The sequence below is a fragment of the Castor canadensis genome, chromosome 7, assembly GCF_047511655.1.
Source record: "Castor canadensis chromosome 7, mCasCan1.hap1v2, whole genome shotgun sequence".
Classification (NCBI taxonomy): Eukaryota; Metazoa; Chordata; class Mammalia; order Rodentia; family Castoridae; genus Castor; species Castor canadensis.
Window position 1 is genome coordinate 27,134,479 of NC_133392.1, and position 20,806 is coordinate 27,155,284.

Consider the following 20,806-nt stretch of genomic DNA (forward strand, 5'->3'; position numbering starts at 1 on the left):
CCTTTGATTTAGGGGGACTCCCTCTTACTCTGTGTAGTTGGAAGTGAGGTGCGGGAGGACCTTAAGTATAAATCCTGGTGTTCTATCTGGACCACTGCCACCAAGGAAAGTGGTCAATGACAGAACTAATCTGGGTCTTTCCCCAGAGATTGACATAGGAATATTGGGGGAACGCTTTCTGCCTGCTGGGCTACAAACTGAGAGAACCTGAAACTAGGAATACTGGTGCTCATGTGTCCTAGCACAGAGGAAGGCCAGTTCCAGTATAAGACCAACATGCAGAGTCACAACCCTGTGAATGCTGTTTGAACATACAGATCAAGCCACATCTAAAAACCCTGTTTTTACCAATAAGGTCCATCATTGTTTGAGGTAACTTAAGTTGGGTTTCTCTCTCTTTTTTTTTTTTTTTGGTGGTACTAGGGCTTGAAATCAGGGTGTCATCCTTGCTAGGCAGGGACTCTACCACTTGAGCCATACACCAGCCCTTTTTTGTGTCGAATATTTTCAAGATAGGGTCTTGCGAACTATTTGTCCAGGCTGGCTTCGAACTGTGATCTTCCTGATCTCTGCCTCCTGAGTAGCTAGGATTACAGGTGTAAGCCACCAGCACATGGTTTCTGTCATTTTCAATAGCCAGGAAAAATCCCAACTAAAGTTAACCCTAACCCACCCCAACCCCTTTACTACCTCTGGATATTCTTTCCCAGGTCTCTCTCATTTCCACTTCCTTTCCTCTCCAGTTCAATTTCCCACTCCTGAGCAAACTTTCTAAAGAAAAGGGTACTTTATTCTAGCAAGTCAGGGTGAAGTTAGAGGACCCATCTGAGTCATTCTTCAGAGCAGGCTTCAAAGGCTGCCTCGCATAGTGCCTGGGTGTGGGCACTGGCATCACCCACTACACACCCACAAGAGTCTCATCACTTCTCTTTCCTTTACCTGCCATTGCCCTGATGCTATTTCCAAGCCCAATGGCAAAACTGTGCATGCTATTTAGATCCGGAAAAGCAGGTCTCAACATTCACTTACTTGATTATATTGCTCAGCATGTCCTTACATGCAAATTGAATGGATAGACTTGAGTACTCTGCATAAAGTTACTGGGTTTAGGGTGAACACCACAAGTGAGGCAAGGTCATCAAACAGCATTATGATGATACTTACATTTGCACATGCAGGTGTGTACACATCAAACACAAGGTACCCATCCCATACAATAAGATTACGTTTAACCATGGTGGAATATAACCACGCAGGGCAAGTAACATGAAAGTCACAGGGAAGTTCTCTCCAATGCTCTGTTCTGAGAACACTTGACTGGCATAACCCCAATCTTATGAAATAGTTAAAAATAAGAAACAATTATTCACACTGTAAAAAGAATCTTTACCTTATTAAAGATTTACTGTAAAGTCCCACTAAACTGCACAGAATCTATTGCATTTAGAATAGGGTTTTATTTGACTAAGACTTCTAAGGCAAGTACATAAATCAACTACATAAATTCAAGGAGCTAAAATTGGTTTTTGGTTGTATAATGTGATATACAAAACAATTTTATTTCTACCACTGTTACTGATTTTCTGTGTCAGAGAAAGATAATGGCACCAAATGCCAACATGTCAACTGAGGCAGGCATCTGATTCAGGGACAAGCAAGGTATTTTCTAAGAAGGTTTTGCTGTTAAATAGTCTTTAGTGTTATTGCCAAAACCTCCTAAAAACCAAAAACCCAAGGTACCTATCTTTTTTTTTTAATTTTAAATTTTTTGTAGGGCTAGGGCTCAAACCCAGGGCCTTGCACATGCTAGGCAAGTGTTCTACCACAATATCCACCTTCTGATCCATATAAAGTCTTAATAATGGCAGGTAACCGTTACACAATCATTTAATACTTAGCATGTGTCAGGCACTGTTCTAAGTGAGTCATTTCATCCTCTCAATAACTTCATGTACAGCTGCTATTATCCCCTCTTTATAGATGAGCAATGCATTTAAATGCTGACTACTTGATCTGGCAATCAAGTCACATGCAGGATGGAGAACAATACAGGGGACAAGAGTGGAGATGGGTCCTCCTTTGGCTATTAGTAACAAGTTTAGGCACATGGTGCCTATGCAGGGAAATAGGAAGACAGAAAGAAAGAAAGGATGATGGTGCTGGAAGTCAAGATAGGGGAAGGGTAGTGACCAAAAGGGACACAAGGGAGGTTTCTGGAACTACTCTGTTTCTTGATTTGGTTGCTGGTTACAAGGGTGTGTTCCATTTTACAAGGGTGTGTTCCGTTTGTGAAAACTCATCAAGCTATACAGTTGTATGTGTACCTTTTACATATATTTCTCATGAATAAAAGCTCAAAGATAAAGGGATGAGTTTAAGAGAGTTTGGAAATATTATGACTGTTTTTGCCCTCCTCCATCTTCCAAATGCTCCAGAGTGTCACTACACTGAGCATTGGTGCTACATGTAACAGTGAGTGAGGATCATGGAACACAGAGGCCATGGCAGCTGGTAGCAAATTACCCATTTAATTTTCAGATCTCTCATTGTACAGCCTGAGAACTGGACAGACAAAATGTTAGCTGAGCTACTAGCAACACTGCATCTTGGTAAAATGAGTGCCAATAAGAGCTATACTATCTGGGTTCAAATCTTACCTTTGTAACCTATTGGTTGTGCAATCTCTGATCTTTTTTGTTGTTTTATTTTTGTTTCTGTTTTGAGACAGGGGTCTCCCTATGTAGCCCAAATTGGCCTGGAACTCTTAATCCTCCTGCTCAGTCTCCCAAGTGCTAGGCATTGCATCACTATGCCCAGCTTTGAATGTTTTTGTTTTTTTTTTTGCTGGTACTGGTATTGGAACTCAGGGCTTTGCACTTGCTAGGCAGGAGCTCTACCACTTGAGTCACTCCACCAGCCCTGGGTGTGTGATCTTGAATGTGTTGCTTAAGCTCTCTATTATTGTCTTCTTTCTTAACTGTAGCCCTACCCTACCTAACTCACAGGGCTTACCTGCATGTTAAAGAAGCACTTACAGTTGTATGTGGCATGTGGATACGCAAGTAATCATTAGTTCTTAGGTCTTTAGCTACTTTAAAATCAGTTATCATTTACTTTTTAAAATCATTTTCCTATTGTTTAAATAATTCACCATTATTCCCTCCCAAGTAGACTTCTGTACTCTATTAAGTCATACGATCATATCATAGAAAATCTGGAAAACAGAAAGCCAAATATTATACTTTTCTTTTACAAGTGTAGTCATCCTGCCACATTCTTAAGTACCTAACATGATCTACAGGCAAACTGAAGGCAGTCACCTTAGAGATTCTGTAAGAGGTGCAGAAGGAACTGGAGACACACACTCAAGTAACAGCCATAACTTTTACTATGAAAATTTCCAATCTGATAGAAGAGTTCAGTGAATACACAAATGCCCTCCACCTAGATTTACCAGCTATTAACATTTTGTCACATTTGCTTTCTCTTCTCCACAGATTTTAATTTTTTTTTTTGTCAAATCATTTGACAGTTAAGTTGCAGGCATGTCATTTTATCTATAAATACTTCAACCTTTATCTCCCAAGAACAAGGACATTATCCTGTATATCATCATGCCATCAACACACTGGAGAAACTTCATAGTACAAACTATTGCCTAATACACAGTCTACATTCATATTTTTCCAATTGTCCTACAAATGACCTTTATTTTTCAATTCAGGGTACAATCAAGGATCACACAGTACATTTAAGCTATCATGTTTCCTTTAATCTAGGACAATCCTCTCCCTTTGTCTTTTCATGTCTTTCATAGCACTGACATTTTGAAAGAATCCAGGCAGTTTTCTTATAAAATGTCCTACAATCTGGACTTGTCTGGCTGTTTGTTTATGATTACATTCAGGTTCAACATTTCTGGAAAACTGCTACTTAGTTGATGTTTTGTACTATATAGTTATGCAACACATAAGGAGGTATATAATAATTTCATTACTAGCGTTACTATGGTTTTTATTAGATTTTTTGTGATGCTAAAAATTGAACTCAGAACTTAGAGCATGCTGAGCACACATTTTACCACTGAGCTATTATGTCCAGCCCATGTTGTTATGTTTGATCATTTGATTAGGGAAATGTCTGCTCAAACCTTCCCATTGTAAATACTATTTTTCACTTCTTAATAAATAATCTGGAGTGGTTCTTTGAGTCCTTGTGATTATGTTGTTCCCCAACAACCTTTTTAGCCAGCAATTTTAGCAGCCATTCATAATAATAATCTGTGCCTGAATCAATGATCACTTCAGTAGCTGCAAAATGTTCACTAGTTATAATCCCAGCATTCACCTATAATGCCAGCACGTAGAAGCTGAAGGCAGAGAATCAAGAGGTCATCCGGAATACATAGGTAGACTCTGACTTCAAAAAACAGTCATCAGTGATGCTTACTGTGTGGGTAAAATGATGAACCCTTGCAAATCAAATTCTATTTTCCCATGACCTGCATTATAACTTCAGAATAATCTCAACTCATTTCAGAGGTTCATCTGTTTGGCAGTGGTTCGTAACACCTATTTTACATTTCTGTTGTCTACCTGAGCAGGTATACATAAAAATGCACTGACTTAAGCAGTGAATAGAAAATACCTGTTAATCCAAACAAGAGGATACCTAGTCTTTAGAGTCCCCATTCCTACAGAAAATCAAATTCTACATCAAGAAAAGCCTGGCCAGGCGCTGGTGGCTCATGCCTGTAATCCTAGCTTCTCAGTAGGCAGAGATCAGGAGGATTGTGGTTCGAAGATAGCCTGGGCAAATAGTTTGCAAGACCCTATCTCTAAAAAACACATCACCAAAAAAAGGGTTGGTGGAGTGGCTCAAGGTATAGGCCCTGAGTTCAAACCCCAGTACCAACAAAAAAAAGAAAAGCCTGTTTGCAGTTGGGTGTGGTGTACACATCTGTAATCCCAGCACTTGGGAGGCTGAGATAGAAGAATCTATATAGTGAGTTCCAGGCCAACTTGGACTGTGCAGCAAGACCCTGTCCAAAACAACAACAACAAAAAGTCTATTTTCCCAAAGACAGTTCCTTTTCAGAGTTAAAGCACACACCAAGAAGGGAGAGTGGGAATACAAAGGGCACAGGCGGTAGACTCCTGGCATCACATGGGCCAGATGCTTCACTGTTTCCCTGCCCCTGTGAATGTTTCTTTGTCCTGGTAGCAGGCCCTAAGAGCTCAGATCAGCTGTATCAGAATCCTCCAGGAAGCTGGTTAAGAAACAGATGCCCCTATCCTACCACTGCATAAGTCAATCAGAGCTCTTCAGAGAGGTAAGGAAATCAGTGTGCTGACACACTTCCCAGGAGCTTTATGAGCAGCCAGGTTTGCAAACCTTGCTTACAGAATCCTCACCACAGCCTCTAAGAGAGGGCTATCCCATAGGACACACGATGGTAGATTGCAGGTATGGATCCATCTCATTATGTGACAGTCACCCATAGGTGACTAGGAAGAGGCAAAATAGTTCAACCTAAACAGGTCTATTGAATTGCAAATACAAAACATACCCAAGGCTTTAATTAATGCTTTTTTTGGAGGGGGAGGGGGAATGGAGCAGGGGTGGTACTGAGGTTTGAACTCATGGCTTTGCGCTTGGTAAGCAGGCACTATACCACTTGAGCCATGCCTCCAAATCCCTTATCAAGGCTTTAGAAAAAGTCACTGGGCACTACACTCCTTTGCCTAGCCATCCGCCATGTTCTCCCCTTTCAATGGTGTCCTAATAAATATTTGCTTTATCCTAAAAAAAAAAAAAAAAAAGCCACTGTATGTAAAGAAGCAACCACATCTATGGGTCTCTAAATTGAGACTCTACCAGAAGCATTCAGGAACATCACTCTGAATGATTCTCAGTCTGAGGTCTCCATGGAGCCCAGGAGCATGTGCTTGCAACAGGGTTCCTAAGGGCTTCAGATGCAGGACACCTGAGGGGCACACTCTTGCGGCCCTGATCTACATACTGCTCCATACTTAGCTGACAGTCAAGGAGTAAAAGAATCGGGAAAAGTATCTCAGCCTTCATTTAAAGGCTACATACCAAGTTGAAGAAACAAAAATCTGAGGTCATGTGGGCAGTGCTTCTGAGCAATTCATTAGCCACACAGAAACATTCAGATGATATGACGCCTCCATCAAATGTGCTAAGTTTTGTTCCAACCTTTCATCTCACTGGAGTATACAGACAGACTAGGCCAAGAAAGTGAGACCCTGCACAAAGTTCCCATTTTAAGGTCCCTATCAGCAGAGGGGGCAGGTATCTGGTAATTCTTTTTTTCCCTCAGCCCCACCCTCTACTGTTAACCCATCCTAAGTCAAGATTAGCATGTGTAGTTGTGGTCCCAGAAAGAGAGACAGCCAGGTCACTGGGAGCTGGGAACAGGCTAATTATGGCAGACAGCAACAAGAGGTCAGGTGTCAGGACAGTGACAGGAAGGCACAGTGACATATTCCTCTGTTATGACCCAGGGAAGGACTCTGAAGACATCAAAACATACCTGCAAGCTCCCAAAGCCAACCAGGCTCATGGCAACAGGACCAGCACACCAGCTGGGCCCCCTGGGCTCTTACCTGACTGGAATACATATCTGGCCAGGCCCTGCATCAGCTCTGCAGGCCACGTTGGTGGGGCAGACTCCCCAGTTTCTCTCTTCAGACGAAATGTCAACTCAAAGCCAAAACCACTAGGTCCGTCTGTTCCTGTAAACCTGAAAGGAATAAGAAGCAAATGTCTTCAGTCTAACTACCTTAAGAAAACCCTGTTTTGAAAGTCTAAGTGAAGTTTCCATTTTGTGTTGTGGCCTCAGCATGCAAATCCTCTATTCAGAGAATTTACCAGGGTGCTAGTTCAGTGTGGGGGTGGGGGGGCTGGGGCGGGAAGGACCTTGAAAACTTATAAGGAACCTCTGTTGCCTGGACCTCCTGCCAGCTACAGGTACATGTCTATGATCTCAGCCCAATCAATCAAACTCCCCCACTGGCACTTGGAACCATAAATTTCAGGTTTTTTTGTATGGTTGAGGCATCATTAATGAGAATCTTCCTTATTCATGCTCCTTACTACTTTGAGCATTAATAAGCACCCACTTAGTTTGCTAAGGGTACATGTCCTGTGAGCTACCAACAAAGCTGTCTGCTCTGTGAGGACAGGACCCTTCCTTGACTCCATCCCTCCAGGCTATATCCTGGCCTGCACTGACTGGTCTCCAATGGCAGCATCTGCAGATAGGTCCCAAGGCAGATTCCAAACACTGGGTGGGCCCATATTCTTGAAACCTAGTGCACCCAGACATGTGCCAACTGGCACTGTTCCTCCTAAACCCCCCACACTCCATGGGCCTCTTCAGCTACTGGAACCCAAAGAAGCACAGTTTGCCCGCTTCCCATCTCCAGGTGACCCACAATGGGGAGGATCATGGATTCTGTGGTGATAATGAGATAGGTCAGAAATGCCTGCCTCACCATCTGGAAGGAAGCACTCAGTAGCCCTAAGTCTCAGGGAAGTCCCTGAAAGGAACTTCCACCACAGAGTGCAGCAACCGTGGAGCAGAGAAGAGGGCCTGGCTGGTGGGGTGCCATACCTCCTCAGGTGAAAGAGTCCAGGAAGGAGTTCCTGAGAGCGCCACAAAACTTGCCAGCATGAGACGGGTTAAAAGTTAAAACAGGTCCATGATATAATTTTCAGTAATTATATCTTGTACAAACATGAGCCACAATGATTATACACATGTAAACTCCCAGCTACAAATACAAATCATAAGTAAAGATGACAGCCAACACACACTTCTGTTAGCCAAGCTCCTGGAATAAGCAAGCAGAGGGGAGAACTCTCAAGGCTGATGATGTAGTCAATGCCCAACCCTGGAATTCCTTGTAGAATCTTTCCTTCATCATTACTACCAGTACCACCCCAGAAGTCAGACCAGGAGATTAGAAAGAAAGAGACCCCAAATCTCAGAAGCTAACATCAGTCCTAGCCTTTTGGATTTTGTGCCTGGATGAACCCAGCTCTCCTATACCATGTAGGGAAGGATCACTGCTGAGAAACTAAATTTAATCTCTTTCAGGCTAAAAAAGAATCCCTAGAAATAATCATGCTCAAACCCAACTGCATTTAAGGAAGTGCCCCTGGTTTGCATTTTCTCCAGTTAAATAACAATATGGGCAGAATCCACTTGGAGGGTACACATGTGAACTTTTGGAGACCAGGCTAGAAAGAGATGCTTGAAGAGACATCACCTAAGCTATTTTGTTTCTTTGCTGAATTACTCTGTTGAGGTCAGTTCAGTACAGAAAGGCTGGAGAAACAGCTAAGTCTGCAAAAGCAGCCTCCCAGGGATGCAGGTTTGGAAGGGGTGTGAAAACCTGGGATAGTACAAGATTGTCTCAAGAACTCTGCAAAAGGAGATGGGTCACTAGGACAAAGGGAAGATTGCAAGCAGCCACCAATTAGAGGCAGCTTTGTAAAGCGTATTAGACCATCATTCCAGGGCTTTCATCTTGGGCCAAGGGAAATACATGATTTCTAACCACAAAAACTTGAGAAACATACTAAAAGGAACATGTGCACAATGGGCTGCATGATGGGGAGAACCCATAGACACAGAAAGAGAAGTCACTGAATCATTTGCACCCACACAGCACCACCTAAAGAGGATTGTGTACACACACACAGACTAGTGTGCATTCATGCACACACATGTGTATACCATCTGTCTCTACACAGTGTGCTTTCTGGGCCAGCTCTGTGGTGGGCAGGCCAGCCCTCACTTGGCTGAGGGGGAGGGACAGGCCCAGCCAGATGGTCTCCACCTGTGTTTGATTACCACCCACCAGGCTGGCTGGACACAACCTCTACACTCTGAAGCATGAGTTTGGAATGGTTCTGCCTCAGGATAAACACACAGCCTGGGCCTGTCAGAAGGTCTCTTTATCAAAGCAGGCTGCCCAGACAATAACCAAGTGACAAGGTCATTCAGTCTTCAAAGTTTCCTGGAAGAGCCTGGCTTGATCTGGACTTCCTCATGGGAAGGCTTCTCCTGCCAAAGTGGTTTTGTCTGACCAGAGACTAAAGTACCTCCAAGGGAACAGCTGTCTCTCACGTCTTTTGGGAGGACAGTGGCACATGCTGCAGAAGGTGGGATCAGGGTCAGAGCAAAGGACTTTCCTAACACAAAAGGCTCTAAAATACTGGCTTGTGGTAAATGGGGCCAGCGGAATTTCTCTTTACAGGAATTTTTAAAGAAATAGGTTACAGATTCTCCCCTTTCTGGTAGGGTGGGTGTGAGGGGTCTGTCTTGTTGCAGAAGGATGGATGAGATAGGCTCTCACGACTTTCCAGCTCAAGAAGCCCTGCTCCCATTTCCTAAGGTGTGCAAGGACAGACTGGCTTTGTCTCAGCAGTCTGGAGAGCCAACATGATGGCTGTACTAGCTTCAGAGATATCACACCTACTGACAGAAAGAACGCCTGTCTTGCATCCTGGACACGCAGATGCCCAGCCATCAGAACCTGCCCAAAGCCCTCTCCTCCACCATCTCTCTAAGGAATATCAGTCTCCAAGAGGTCAAAATGATGGATAAGTCAGCTAGGAGGTAAACAGGAACCCAGGAGTGACTTTCTAAAGGAAACACACACTGGGGACCAAAGAAAGAGCTGACCTGCAAGCTGACATCACATGCTCAAAGCACTTGGCATTAGAGAGATGAAAATCAAAACCTTAGAGAAATACTACTCCACAACCTCTAGGATGGCTAAAACAAGATAATTTATAACGAGGGTTGGCAGGGATAAGGAGAAATCTAGGAATGCTCATACACTGCTGGGGAGGGTAGGGTGATGTAAAATGGTGGAAATGCTTTGGAAAAAAATTAAACAGAATTACCATATGAACCAGGAGTTCTGAAAACATACACAAAAACCTGTGTACCATAATATATGAACCAATGTTCATAGTAGCATTATTCACAATAGCTAAAGAATAACCCAAATATCCATCAATTGTAGAAAGGCTAAACAAAATATGGTACAATGAAATATTACTTGGCAATAAAAAGGAATGATGTAGCCAGGCACCAATGGCTCACACCTGTAATCCTAGCTGCTTGGGAAGTTGATATTGGGAGGATAGTGGTTCCAGGCCAGCCTGGGTAATTAACGCTTGAGACCCTATCTCCAAAATAACCAAATCAAAATGGAATGGAGGTGTGGCTCAAGAGACAGACCACCTGCTTTGTGAGTACTTTCTTTGGGAGCCCTGAGTTCAAAACCCAGGCCAAAAAAAAATTAATGATGTACAACATGGATGAACCTTGAAAACATTAAGCTAAGTGAAAGTATGATTCCACTTGTATGAAATATTCACAATAGACAAAATCCATAGTGATAGAAAGTAGATCAGTGGTTGCCAGGGGCTAGGTAAGGAGAGAATGGGAGTAATTTTGCTAATGGGTAAAGAATATCTTTGCAGGTGATGGAATTAGATGATGGTGATCGCTGTACAACCTTGTGAATATGCTAAACACCACTAGCTTGTATACTTTTAAAAGGGTAAATTTCATGGTATATGAATTTTTAAAAAATGCTGGTATTTCAGGTACACCTAAATGTTAGAGGAGATAGGGCCAACATGCTCTACCTATTAATGAATGCTGCACTTTCCTTAAGTTTGAGGCCTTGACTAAGGACTGTTCCTATGTCTTATTTAACTTTCCAGCATCTCCATGACTCAGCTATTGTTGTTTTCATTTAAGTAATATATGAGAAGTATTGAGGGACTTTAAAATTCCTTCCATTCCATAAGCTCAGAGCAGGCAACAGAGCTCAGACAAGAGTTCTGTCTGACCTCAGAGCCCATCTTCTTATTGCTGTGTGATCACAGATAAGATACTTAACCTTGCTGTGACTGTTTCCTCATCTATAAAATGGGGATAATAACAGTATCTATTTCATAAAGTTGTCATGAGGATTAAATGTTTTGGAACAGTGTCTGGGAAAGTATAAGCATTTTATCACTTCACTTTCATGGAGTGAAAAAAGCCAATCACAAAAGACCTATATTGTATGGTTCTATTTGTATTATATGATAAACAATACAACTTGTAATAAGTCACATTAATTTTATGTCAGATGTTCAAAACAAACAAATCCATGAAGACAGAAATAGTGGCTGTCTAGGGCTGAGAGACTGAGGGAAAAAGAAGTAGCTGCTAATGTGTATGGAGTTCCTTTTTAGGGTGATAGGGAATTCTAAAATTAGATTGTAGATGGAGGTGTGGCTCAAGTGGTACAGCACTTGCCTAGCATTCATGAGACCCTAAGTTCAATTCCCAGTCGCAACAAATAAATAAATAAGATTATAGTGGTGATTATGTAACTACAAACCCACAAAGCTATATACTTTCAATGGGGTGAACTATATAGTATATGAACTATATCTCAAATTTTTAAGTTATTAATTTGGAAAAAAAACCAAAAATCTAATAGAAAAGTTCACAAACTATAGATAATAAAAGATATGGATACATAATTAAGCACCACATAACGATGTCTGTCACAAGGGAAATATGCAACAATCTGATGGTAGTCTCATGAGATTATAATGGAACAGAAAATTTCTATCATCTAGTGACATGACAGCTGTAGGACAACATGTCACTCACATTTGTGGTAATGCTGTTATAACCAAACCTACTATGCTGCCAATAATATAAAAGTATAGTACATACAACTATTTTGTTTTTTGTTTTGGTGGTACTGGGGTATTGAACTCAGGACCTCACACTTGCTAGGCAGATATTCTATCACTTAAGCCATTCTGCCAGCCTTTTTTGTGTTGGGTATTTGGAGAGATAGGGTCTCGTGAACTGTTTGCCAGGGCTGGCTTCGAACCATGATCCTCTGCCTCCTGAGTAGCTAGGATTACACTTGAGAATCACTGATGCCCAACTTATAATGTACTCCTTTTTTTTTTTTTATTGGAATTTGAACTTTGGACCTCATGCTTACTAGACAGTCATACTATCACTTGAGCCATTCCACCAGCCTGAGTGTATTCTTTTCTATTTAAAAAAAAAAAAACAGCTAGAAATAGCCTCAGGCAAGTCCTTCGGAAGGTAGTCCATAAAAAGACCTTATGACAAGAGGTGACAGCTCCATGAGTGTTACCATCCCTGCACATCTTGTTCTAGTAGGACAAGAGGTGGAAGTGGAAGATAGTAAGCTGGATGATCCTGACCCTATAAGGCCTACCCTAACATGTGTGTGCATATTTCCTAGTTTTTTGCTTTTTGAGAAAGGGTCTTGCTATGTAACCCAGACTGGCTTCAAACTCGAGATCCTCCTGCCTCTGCCTCCCAAGTGATGGAATTACACCACCATGTAAGCAGATGTATACTACTATGCCCAGTTTGTGTCTTAGTTTTCAACAAAAAAAGTTTTTGTTTTTTTGTTTTTTAATGCTGGAGCTTCATGCATGCTAAGCATATACTCTACCACTGAGCAACACCCACTTAGTACCAACAAAAAAATTTAAAAAGTAAAAACAAAAAACATTGCAAAAATAGGAAAAAAAGCATATAGTATGAGGATATAAAGAAAATATTTTGGTACAGCTGTACAAAAGTGTCAAAAAGTTTTTTTAAAAATTAAAGAATTTATAAAGTAGCTGGGTGCTGGTGGCTCACGCCTATAACCCTAGCCTATAATCCTTGGGAGGCAGAGATCAGGAGGACTGTGGTTCGAAGCCAGCCTGGGCAAATAGTTCAAGAGACCCTATCTCAAAAAAAATCCAACACAAAAAGGGCTGGCAGAGTGGCTCAAGTGGTAGAGTTCAGGCCTAGCAAGCATGAGGCCCTGAGTTCAAACCCCAGTACTATAAAAAAAAAATTTATTTAGTTACAGTAACATTAGATTAATTAGTTTATTATTGAAGAAAAAATTTTGTAAATTCAGCCCAGCCTAAGTGTAAAGTGTTTACAAAGTCTACAACAGTGTACAGTAACATCCTAGGCCTCCATGCTCACCACTCACTCACTCACTTGCACAGAACAACTTCCAGTCCTACAAGCTCCATTCACAGTAATGACCTATTCAGGTGGCATTTTTAATCTTTTATGGCATATTTTTACTGCATTTTTTCTATATGTAGATACACAAATACCATTACATTAACAATTGCCTAGCGTATTCAATATAGTAACATACTATATAGATTTGCAGCCTAGAAACAACAGGCTCTACCACATGGCCAAGGTATATAGTAGGCCATACCACCTAGGTCTGTGGACAATACAGTCTATGGTATTCATACAAAATGAAATAGCCTAGCAATACATTTCTAAGAACTTTTCACCATTAAGCAATGCGTAACTACATACATCTCCTCAGTCCATGACAAGATGTTTGGCCTCACTCATAATAAGAGAAGTGCAAATTAAAGCAAACAAAAACAACCATGAGGTTGGCAAAAATTAAAAGTATGATGACATTCTCCCATTATCATATGTTGCTGGTAGAGAAACAAATTTGTACAATCATTATGGAGAAAATTTAGCAATATCTAACAAAACTACAATTATGTTTACCACTTCTAAGAATCTGTAATTGCAAAACACAATACTAGAAACCATCTACTGCTCATTCATAGGACAGTGCCTCAAAGAGTACTATGCAGTTGTAAGAAGGAATGGGGAACTAACTCTTAGGGCCAGAAGTGGTGGTTCACATCTGTAATCCTGGCTATTTGTGAGGCAGAGATCAGGGAGAAGGCAGTTCCAGGCCAGACTGGGGAAGAAAAAAAGTTAGTGAAACCCCATCTCAACAAGCAAGCCAAGCATGGTAGAACACACTTGTGATCCCAGCTACTTGAGAAGCCATAGGTAGGAGAAATCACAGTCCAAGGCTGGCCCTGGAATAAAATACTTAGGACCCTATCCAAAAAATAACTAAAGCAAAAAGTGTTGGGGGTAGGATAAGGGGCCTATGGGCGTGACTCAAGTGGTAAACACTTGCCTAGAGGCCTTATGTTCAAAACCCCAGGACCACAAAAAAAATAAGAAAGAACTGATAGGGATACTATTAAGTAAATGAATACTTCAGTTTGCTTCTGAGGAGGAAAGAAGGGAAGAAAGGAAGACACATATGCATCTACACATTTGTGCAAAAAGCCACACTATAAGGATAAATTGGAAACAGACTGGCTGCCTACATGCAGTAGGTGGGAATGAGGGAGAAAGAATGGTGGAGCGGGGCTTAACAATGTTTTCATATGCCTTTTCATCTCACTTTTGGATGCATGTTAATGGTTTTACATACTCAAATAAAACAGAATTGATGTGGAAGAGGAAAATGCTAAAACGTAATGCAAACAGAAAGTAATGAATTTAACTATATTTCTAACAAACAATATAACCACACTGAAGGGGGGAAGAAAAGAATTAACCTGGGAGGGAAGAGAGAAGGGGGGGATGGCACAAACAATGTATACACATCTAAGTAAATGTAAAAACAATAAAATAAAAAGAGAAAAGAAAAAAAAAAAAAGAATTAACCTCAGTAATTTCTGTACACAGTTTGTTGACCATTATCCTCAGATTAAAGAAAAAAGAGCAGTAAACAAGTAATTTACTTTTTGCGTTAGTACAGGTTAGTGATTCTGAAACTACCTTAAATATAAATGTAATGGGGATAATGGGAGTCAGGCTTTTCTGTCAGAGAAGTTTAAAAAATGGTAAACGTATGTCAGAATCAGAAATATGTTTCAAGGGAAAAAAGAAGGCTAGAATGAACTCCATAGTATAGTTTTGGAATTGGAAGCATCAGTATGAATTCCTGGTATTTAACAGAGATAGATAAACAGAAAAGTATGCATGCGTGCGCACGCAGGAGGTGATTTTTTTTTTATTAATATATTTTTTGGTGGTACTGGAGTTTGATCTCAGGATCTTGTCTTCTATCACTTGGGCCACACCTCCAGTCCATCTCTCTATCTTCTATTTAATTTTTCTGAAAAATAAAAAACTGCTATAAAAATGGTCTAATAAAGCTGGGAAAGGTGGTGTGTTTATAGTCCCAGCTATTTTAGAGGTTGAGACAGGAGGATCACTTGATTCAGAAGTTCAATGCCAGCCTGAGCAACATAGTGAGACCTTTCTCAAAAAGAAAGAAAAAAGGCAGGCATGGTGGTGCATGGCTGTGGGAGGCAAGGGCCTGTAGGGAGGTAAGAGGATCTCAGTTTGGCCTGGGCAAAAAGTACAGGACCCTATCTGAAAAACAAACTAAAAGCAAAAGGACTAGGGACATGGCTTAAGTTGGAGAACCTGAGTTCAATTCCCAGTATAGTCTCCCCCAACCCCACCAAAAAAAGGTCTTAGGAAGCTACTAAAGTTAGCTGATACTTAATAATTGTATATATTATATAAAACGCTAAGAATAATACCTAGAACACAATAAGCAAAACTTAAATAATAGCTATTATTTATAGTAGCAGTTACCAATTCTGAGAATTCACCCTATGGGAATAATCTTGTATTTAGAAAAAGCCTTTAGCATAAACATATTCAGTGGTATTCTTACAAGACTAAAAAATTTAGAAAAAAAATCTAAGTGTTCTACACGTAGGAGATTATATAAGTTCTAGTGCACTGTGTGGTGGGACATTACAGTTTCTAAAAACAAGGGCTAGCAGGAAAGCAGGAACTATCCGTGAGCTTTGAGAGGCAAAGAGCTCTCTCTCTCTGCCTCTACCTGGTGAGGAGGAACAGGAAGTTTACATCCAAACCCCACTCTAGAACCTCTACGTTTGCTATTCATCTACTGTTCACAACAGGATAAAAATGTAAATGACTCCTTTTTGAATGGTCATGAAACTGGAACTCTGTGCACTGCTGGTAAAAATGTAAAAGGATGCAACTGCTGTGAAGTGCATGTGGTTGTTCTTTAAAACATTAAACAGAATTACCACAATGATCCAGCAATTCCACTTCTGAATATGTACCCCAAAGACTGAAAGAACAAGGACTTGAACAAATTTTGTATGCCCATGCTCATAGAAGCATTATTCACAATGACAAAGACAGAGGTAATCCAAGAGCCTATTGGCAGATGAGTGAACTTAGAAATGTGTAATATATAACCAAAGAATATTATTCAGTCTTAAAAAAGGAAGGGAATTCTGGCACACACAACATGGATGAACCCTGAAGACATTATGCTAAGGAAAATAAGCCAGACATACAATGACAAGCATTGCATGATTCCATTTACATGAGGTACCTAGAGTACTCAAATTGATGGACAGAAAGTAAAATGGTTGTTTCCAGTGGTTAAGAGGAGAGGAGAATGCAGAGCTATTATTTTTAATGAGTATGGCATTTCAGTGTGAGAAGAAAAAAGTTCCAGAAATGGAAGGTGGTAATGGTTGCACACCAATGTGAACTGACTTAATGTTACTGAGCTATACACCTAAAAGTGGAGACAATGGTAAATTTCATATTATGTATATTTACCACAAATAAATGGGTATTTAAAAACAAGAAACAAAAGTTAACTTAAAATATGACTCAAAATACCTCTATAGCTGGGTGCAGTGGTGTGCATCTGTAGTCCCAGCTACTCAAGGAAGCTGAGACACAAGATATCTGAGACCAGCCTGGGCAAAATAAAGAGACTGTGTCTCAAAAATTAAATAAAAGGCTAAAGGGCTGAGGCAGAGTGGCCAGTCTACAGGTAGTAGAAGCCCAGGGAAGCTGGGCAGTGAAGAAGGCACATGTCAGAGTCTTAGTCTCAGCTACCTTGGGCTCTTGGAGGTCCCAGGGAAGACTCAATGGAAATTACATGAAACTATACCAGACCAGGATCCCAGTAAGATGCTGAAGAGGAGTCCAGTGAAGTGGGCAAAAATGCAGGCTGTGGAGATGCTGAAGCTGATGCCAACGCCAGCCTCCATCACCTTGGGGGAAGGGGTGGCAAATTAACTCCCATGCATCCCAGTTTCCTCATCTGCACAATTTGGGTAAAAACACTCCCCCCAACAGGGCAATGAGATACTTTCTGGGCCAGTACAGCTCCTGGCCTAGCCAGCAACGTCCCACGGGGAGCCCCTCTCCTCTTAGCACTTGCTATCAACGGCCCCTGTTCATCACCCCTTGGAAACATCTGCGGATGCCACAGCTTCCCTTATTCCCACACTCAGTTTTCATGAGCCTGTTCTTCTAAGCCAGCCAGCTTTGCACAATTTCCTGGCCTCAGACTCCTCCCTGAGCCCTCAAACCAGGCCTGAGACTTTGTGAGTGCTACCCTGCTTTGAGTGACAGCCATGACAGTGGAATTTGGCAAACAAAACCCTTACAGAGAAGATGTTTTATTTTGAACAGTTCACAATTACTGGTACTTCATTAGTCATTCAGAAATGGTGTTTGGTGAACACAAGCACCATACTGGGTAGTAAAACCTTGTAAAGTTCTTTTGAAGTATTCTTATATAGTAATATTCTGACAGAGCTAAGATTTTTTTAAGCTTCCAGTTACATTAAATTATTTTGTGTACTCACAAAAAAAAAAAAAAAAAAAAAAGGAAGAAAGAAAAAACACATCAGTCCGGGGCTGGGGGCATAGCTTAATGGTACAGCGACTTTTTGTACAAGACCCTGGATTTGATCCCCAGTACCACAAAAAGAAAGAAGGAAGGAAGGGGGGAGGGAGAAAGGAAGGAAACATCAGGCAACCACACTCGCACAGGGAGCCAAGAGTGTGATGAGGCTGCAATGCACACAGCCGTCTGTGAGTTTTAACTCAGCATTTCACATGCTTCCTTCTGCTCTACCCTGTCCAACCAGATTCACAGAACGATTTGCCTCACTCAAGTAGCCCTTTCCTGAGATCTTGCTGGGAGCCAAGGACAGCATTCCTCAAGTTTAAAAACAGTAGTTCCCAGGACAGATTCAGCTGAAAACCCAGCCAAACAAACCCTCCTGGCTCCCAACACTGGTGGCTTAACTCTGTCCTGGGCTTTCAGTGAGCAAAGAGCTTCCCAAACCAAGACATGGAATTTAAGAAAAGCCCACACCAAAAGCAACAGACTTTTTCTTGCAGGGTGGTAGAAACTCACAGTCAATCATCCCCAGTTGAAATCTTCTGCACCTTCTTCCCTCTACTCTCAACCACCTCCCAAAAACCAACTGGTCAGCCCCAGGGGGATCTCAAGCCAGTCAGGCAAGCTACAGGAACTCTGATAGCTCCCTCTCTTCACTTTGCTTAAAGCAACATCTTACAAAGCCTTTTAAAAAGTAAAAAAGCAAGCTGGGCCAATGGCAGATCACCGTTGGATGGGGAAGTGAGGTGCCTTCTGTACACAGGTGTGTAGCTCAAGGGCTTCCTACCCACTCAGGATCCATAAGATCTCCCCAGGGGCCTTGGTCTACCCATTGCCCTCTAAGAAGCCAGCAACCAAAAGATTGGGACACCTGAAAGAAGGTAACGGAAAGAAACAAATCTTTATAGCATCTCAGTTCCCCAAGGGCAAGGATTGTACTCTTTGTGTGTTCTGTACATGGGTACATCATGTCAAAGTTGAGCAATACTAAATGGTAGTAACATTCCCGTTGGTTCCCAAAGAGATAATCAGACCTTGATATGAAACAACAAACAAGATAAGACAGTATTAAAAAGTAATGAGCCTTTCACTTAGTCACTATCAAGGTCAGATTCAAATTTCTTAATGACCTTACCTTTTAGCCACTTTTGCTGCTGTTTCCGTTTTAGAGAGGTAGAACCAACACTCAGCTAGGTTCTCTTGCCCTCATACTAGTGCTGGAGTCTCCTGTCACTGGAAAAACTTCCTAAAAATCCCACTCCTGCCCCCGCCATGCCATCCTTTGCTTCCCTCATGAGTCAACAAAAAATTTACTGTCACTTTTTTTTTTTTTAAGACAAGGTCTCACTATGTAACCGCCCAGACTGGCCTCAAACTCACAATCCTCCTGCTTCAGCCTCCCAGGTGTTGAGATTACAGTAGTGAACCACCACTCCAGCTTGTTTTGTTTTTGGAGGCACTGGAGTTTGAACTCAGGGCCTCACACTTACTAGACAGCCACTCTACCACTTGAGCTACTCTATCAGCCCTTACCATGTCCAGCCTGAATGACATATTCTCTGCGTTGCCTTCAAATTCTGCAATCTCACCTTGCTTCACTGTCCTCCTCTCCTACCATGATGCCCTTCTTTCTGTACTAGAATACCTCTATGACCCTCGTGCCTCAGGGCCTTTTACACTTGCTATTTTTACTACCTAGGATCTTCACACATCGAAGACTCCCAGCATTGTGCAGCTCTAGGGAGCACAGATACTTAAGATTAATATGCATGTGCCCCTAGAGCTTCGTAACATGACAGCCCTGGCTGCTACCTTGACCTCCAGGTCTCAGTTCAAAACTTGAATGTTGCAAAATGTATCCTCTCCACCCACTTCAACCCCTCCTTCTACCTGGTTACTCTCCAGCACCTCATTGCTGTTCTATTTTCAATACAGCACTGTACCATCTGAAACTAGAAATAGTCCTTACATATTTCTCCCATAAGAATGTAAGACCCATGAGAGAAGAAATCTTGCCTGCCCTGCTCTCCATGGTACCCCTATCACTTAACAGAGCATGAAACCTTTAGCTCTAAAAATATAGGGAAACAAATCAAGTGCTTACCTGCTGGGGTAGGAGGTTCTCCCTCAGCTCATAAAGCCAGGTTTGGATACTTTTACCCAAATCACATACCACCTCTCAGAAAATGTACTATGAAAACATCCCTGGAGTGTCTCTGTCTTCAGGGTGAGGGTCCAAACTGAAGAAATGCTCCTAGATGAGTTAAATGCCCAGGCTCAGGGTTGGGCTAGGGGACTCTTTCACCTCCAGTGTTAACATTTTCCAACAGCCAGAGAAACCTCAAAGTGAAAGCTGCCTGCTAGTTACTCATTTGTTCAACAAATACTTGATGCACCTGGAAACATGAATACATAAAACAGACATCGCTTGCTTACACTATGGGAGGAAGGAGGACAGACAACAACCAAGCCAAGAAGAAAATAAGTAAAGTAAGTTAGATGGTAATAAGTGCTTGCTTTAAAAAAGAAGTAAGAGTCAAGAGCAGTGGCTCATGCCTTGTAACCCTAGCTATTTGGGAGGCTGAGATCAGGAAGACTGTGCTCAAGGCCAGCCCAGGCAAATACTTTGTGAGAGCCTATCTCCAAAATAACCAGAGCAAAATGGACTGGAGGTGTAGCTCAAGTGGTAGAACACCTACCAAAGCATGAAGCCCTGTCTTCCCCTCCACACACACATGCACACACACACAATTAGGTAGGTATGGAGGGGGGGTACAGGGTTCCCATTTTAAAGGAGGCCACAGAAGGCTTCCCTGACAGGAGATGTTTGAGAAAAGACCTAAGGAAGTGAAGTAGTCAGGAGCGGGAGGGGCCATTTGCAGGTAGAGCTCTCCAGGTATAGGGAGGACAAGTCCAAAGGCCCTGAGGCAAAAGAGAGTGCCTTGGCCAGCAAGGGAACCAGAGTGTGGGGAGCAAAGTGAGGAAGGGGAGTTCAGCAGCAGGGGAGGTGGACTAAAGTAAAGTATGTAGGACCTTGAAAGTTATGGCCTGTGGCTATTACTCAAGCAAGAAAGGAAGCCACTGGATGGTTCCAAACAGGGAAGTGACTACATGAGATGTTTTGCATATTGTCCCTGGCCAAAGAACTAACACAAAAC

The 20,806-nt window shown here is 41.8% G+C and overlaps 1 protein-coding gene across 2 annotated transcripts in view; it reads right to left on the reverse strand.

Moving 5' to 3' along the window:
• Positions 1 to 20,806, reverse strand: part of Sufu (SUFU negative regulator of hedgehog signaling) — a 100,591-nt gene that overhangs the window by 68,740 nt on the left and 11,045 nt on the right. For both annotated transcript variants that reach the window (XM_020171196.2, XM_020171195.2), the window contains exon 3: positions 6,630 to 6,766. In XM_020171196.2, the coding sequence (XP_020026785.1) occupies positions 6,630 to 6,766 (137 nt within the window). The remainder of the gene's footprint in view (positions 1 to 6,629; positions 6,767 to 20,806) is intronic.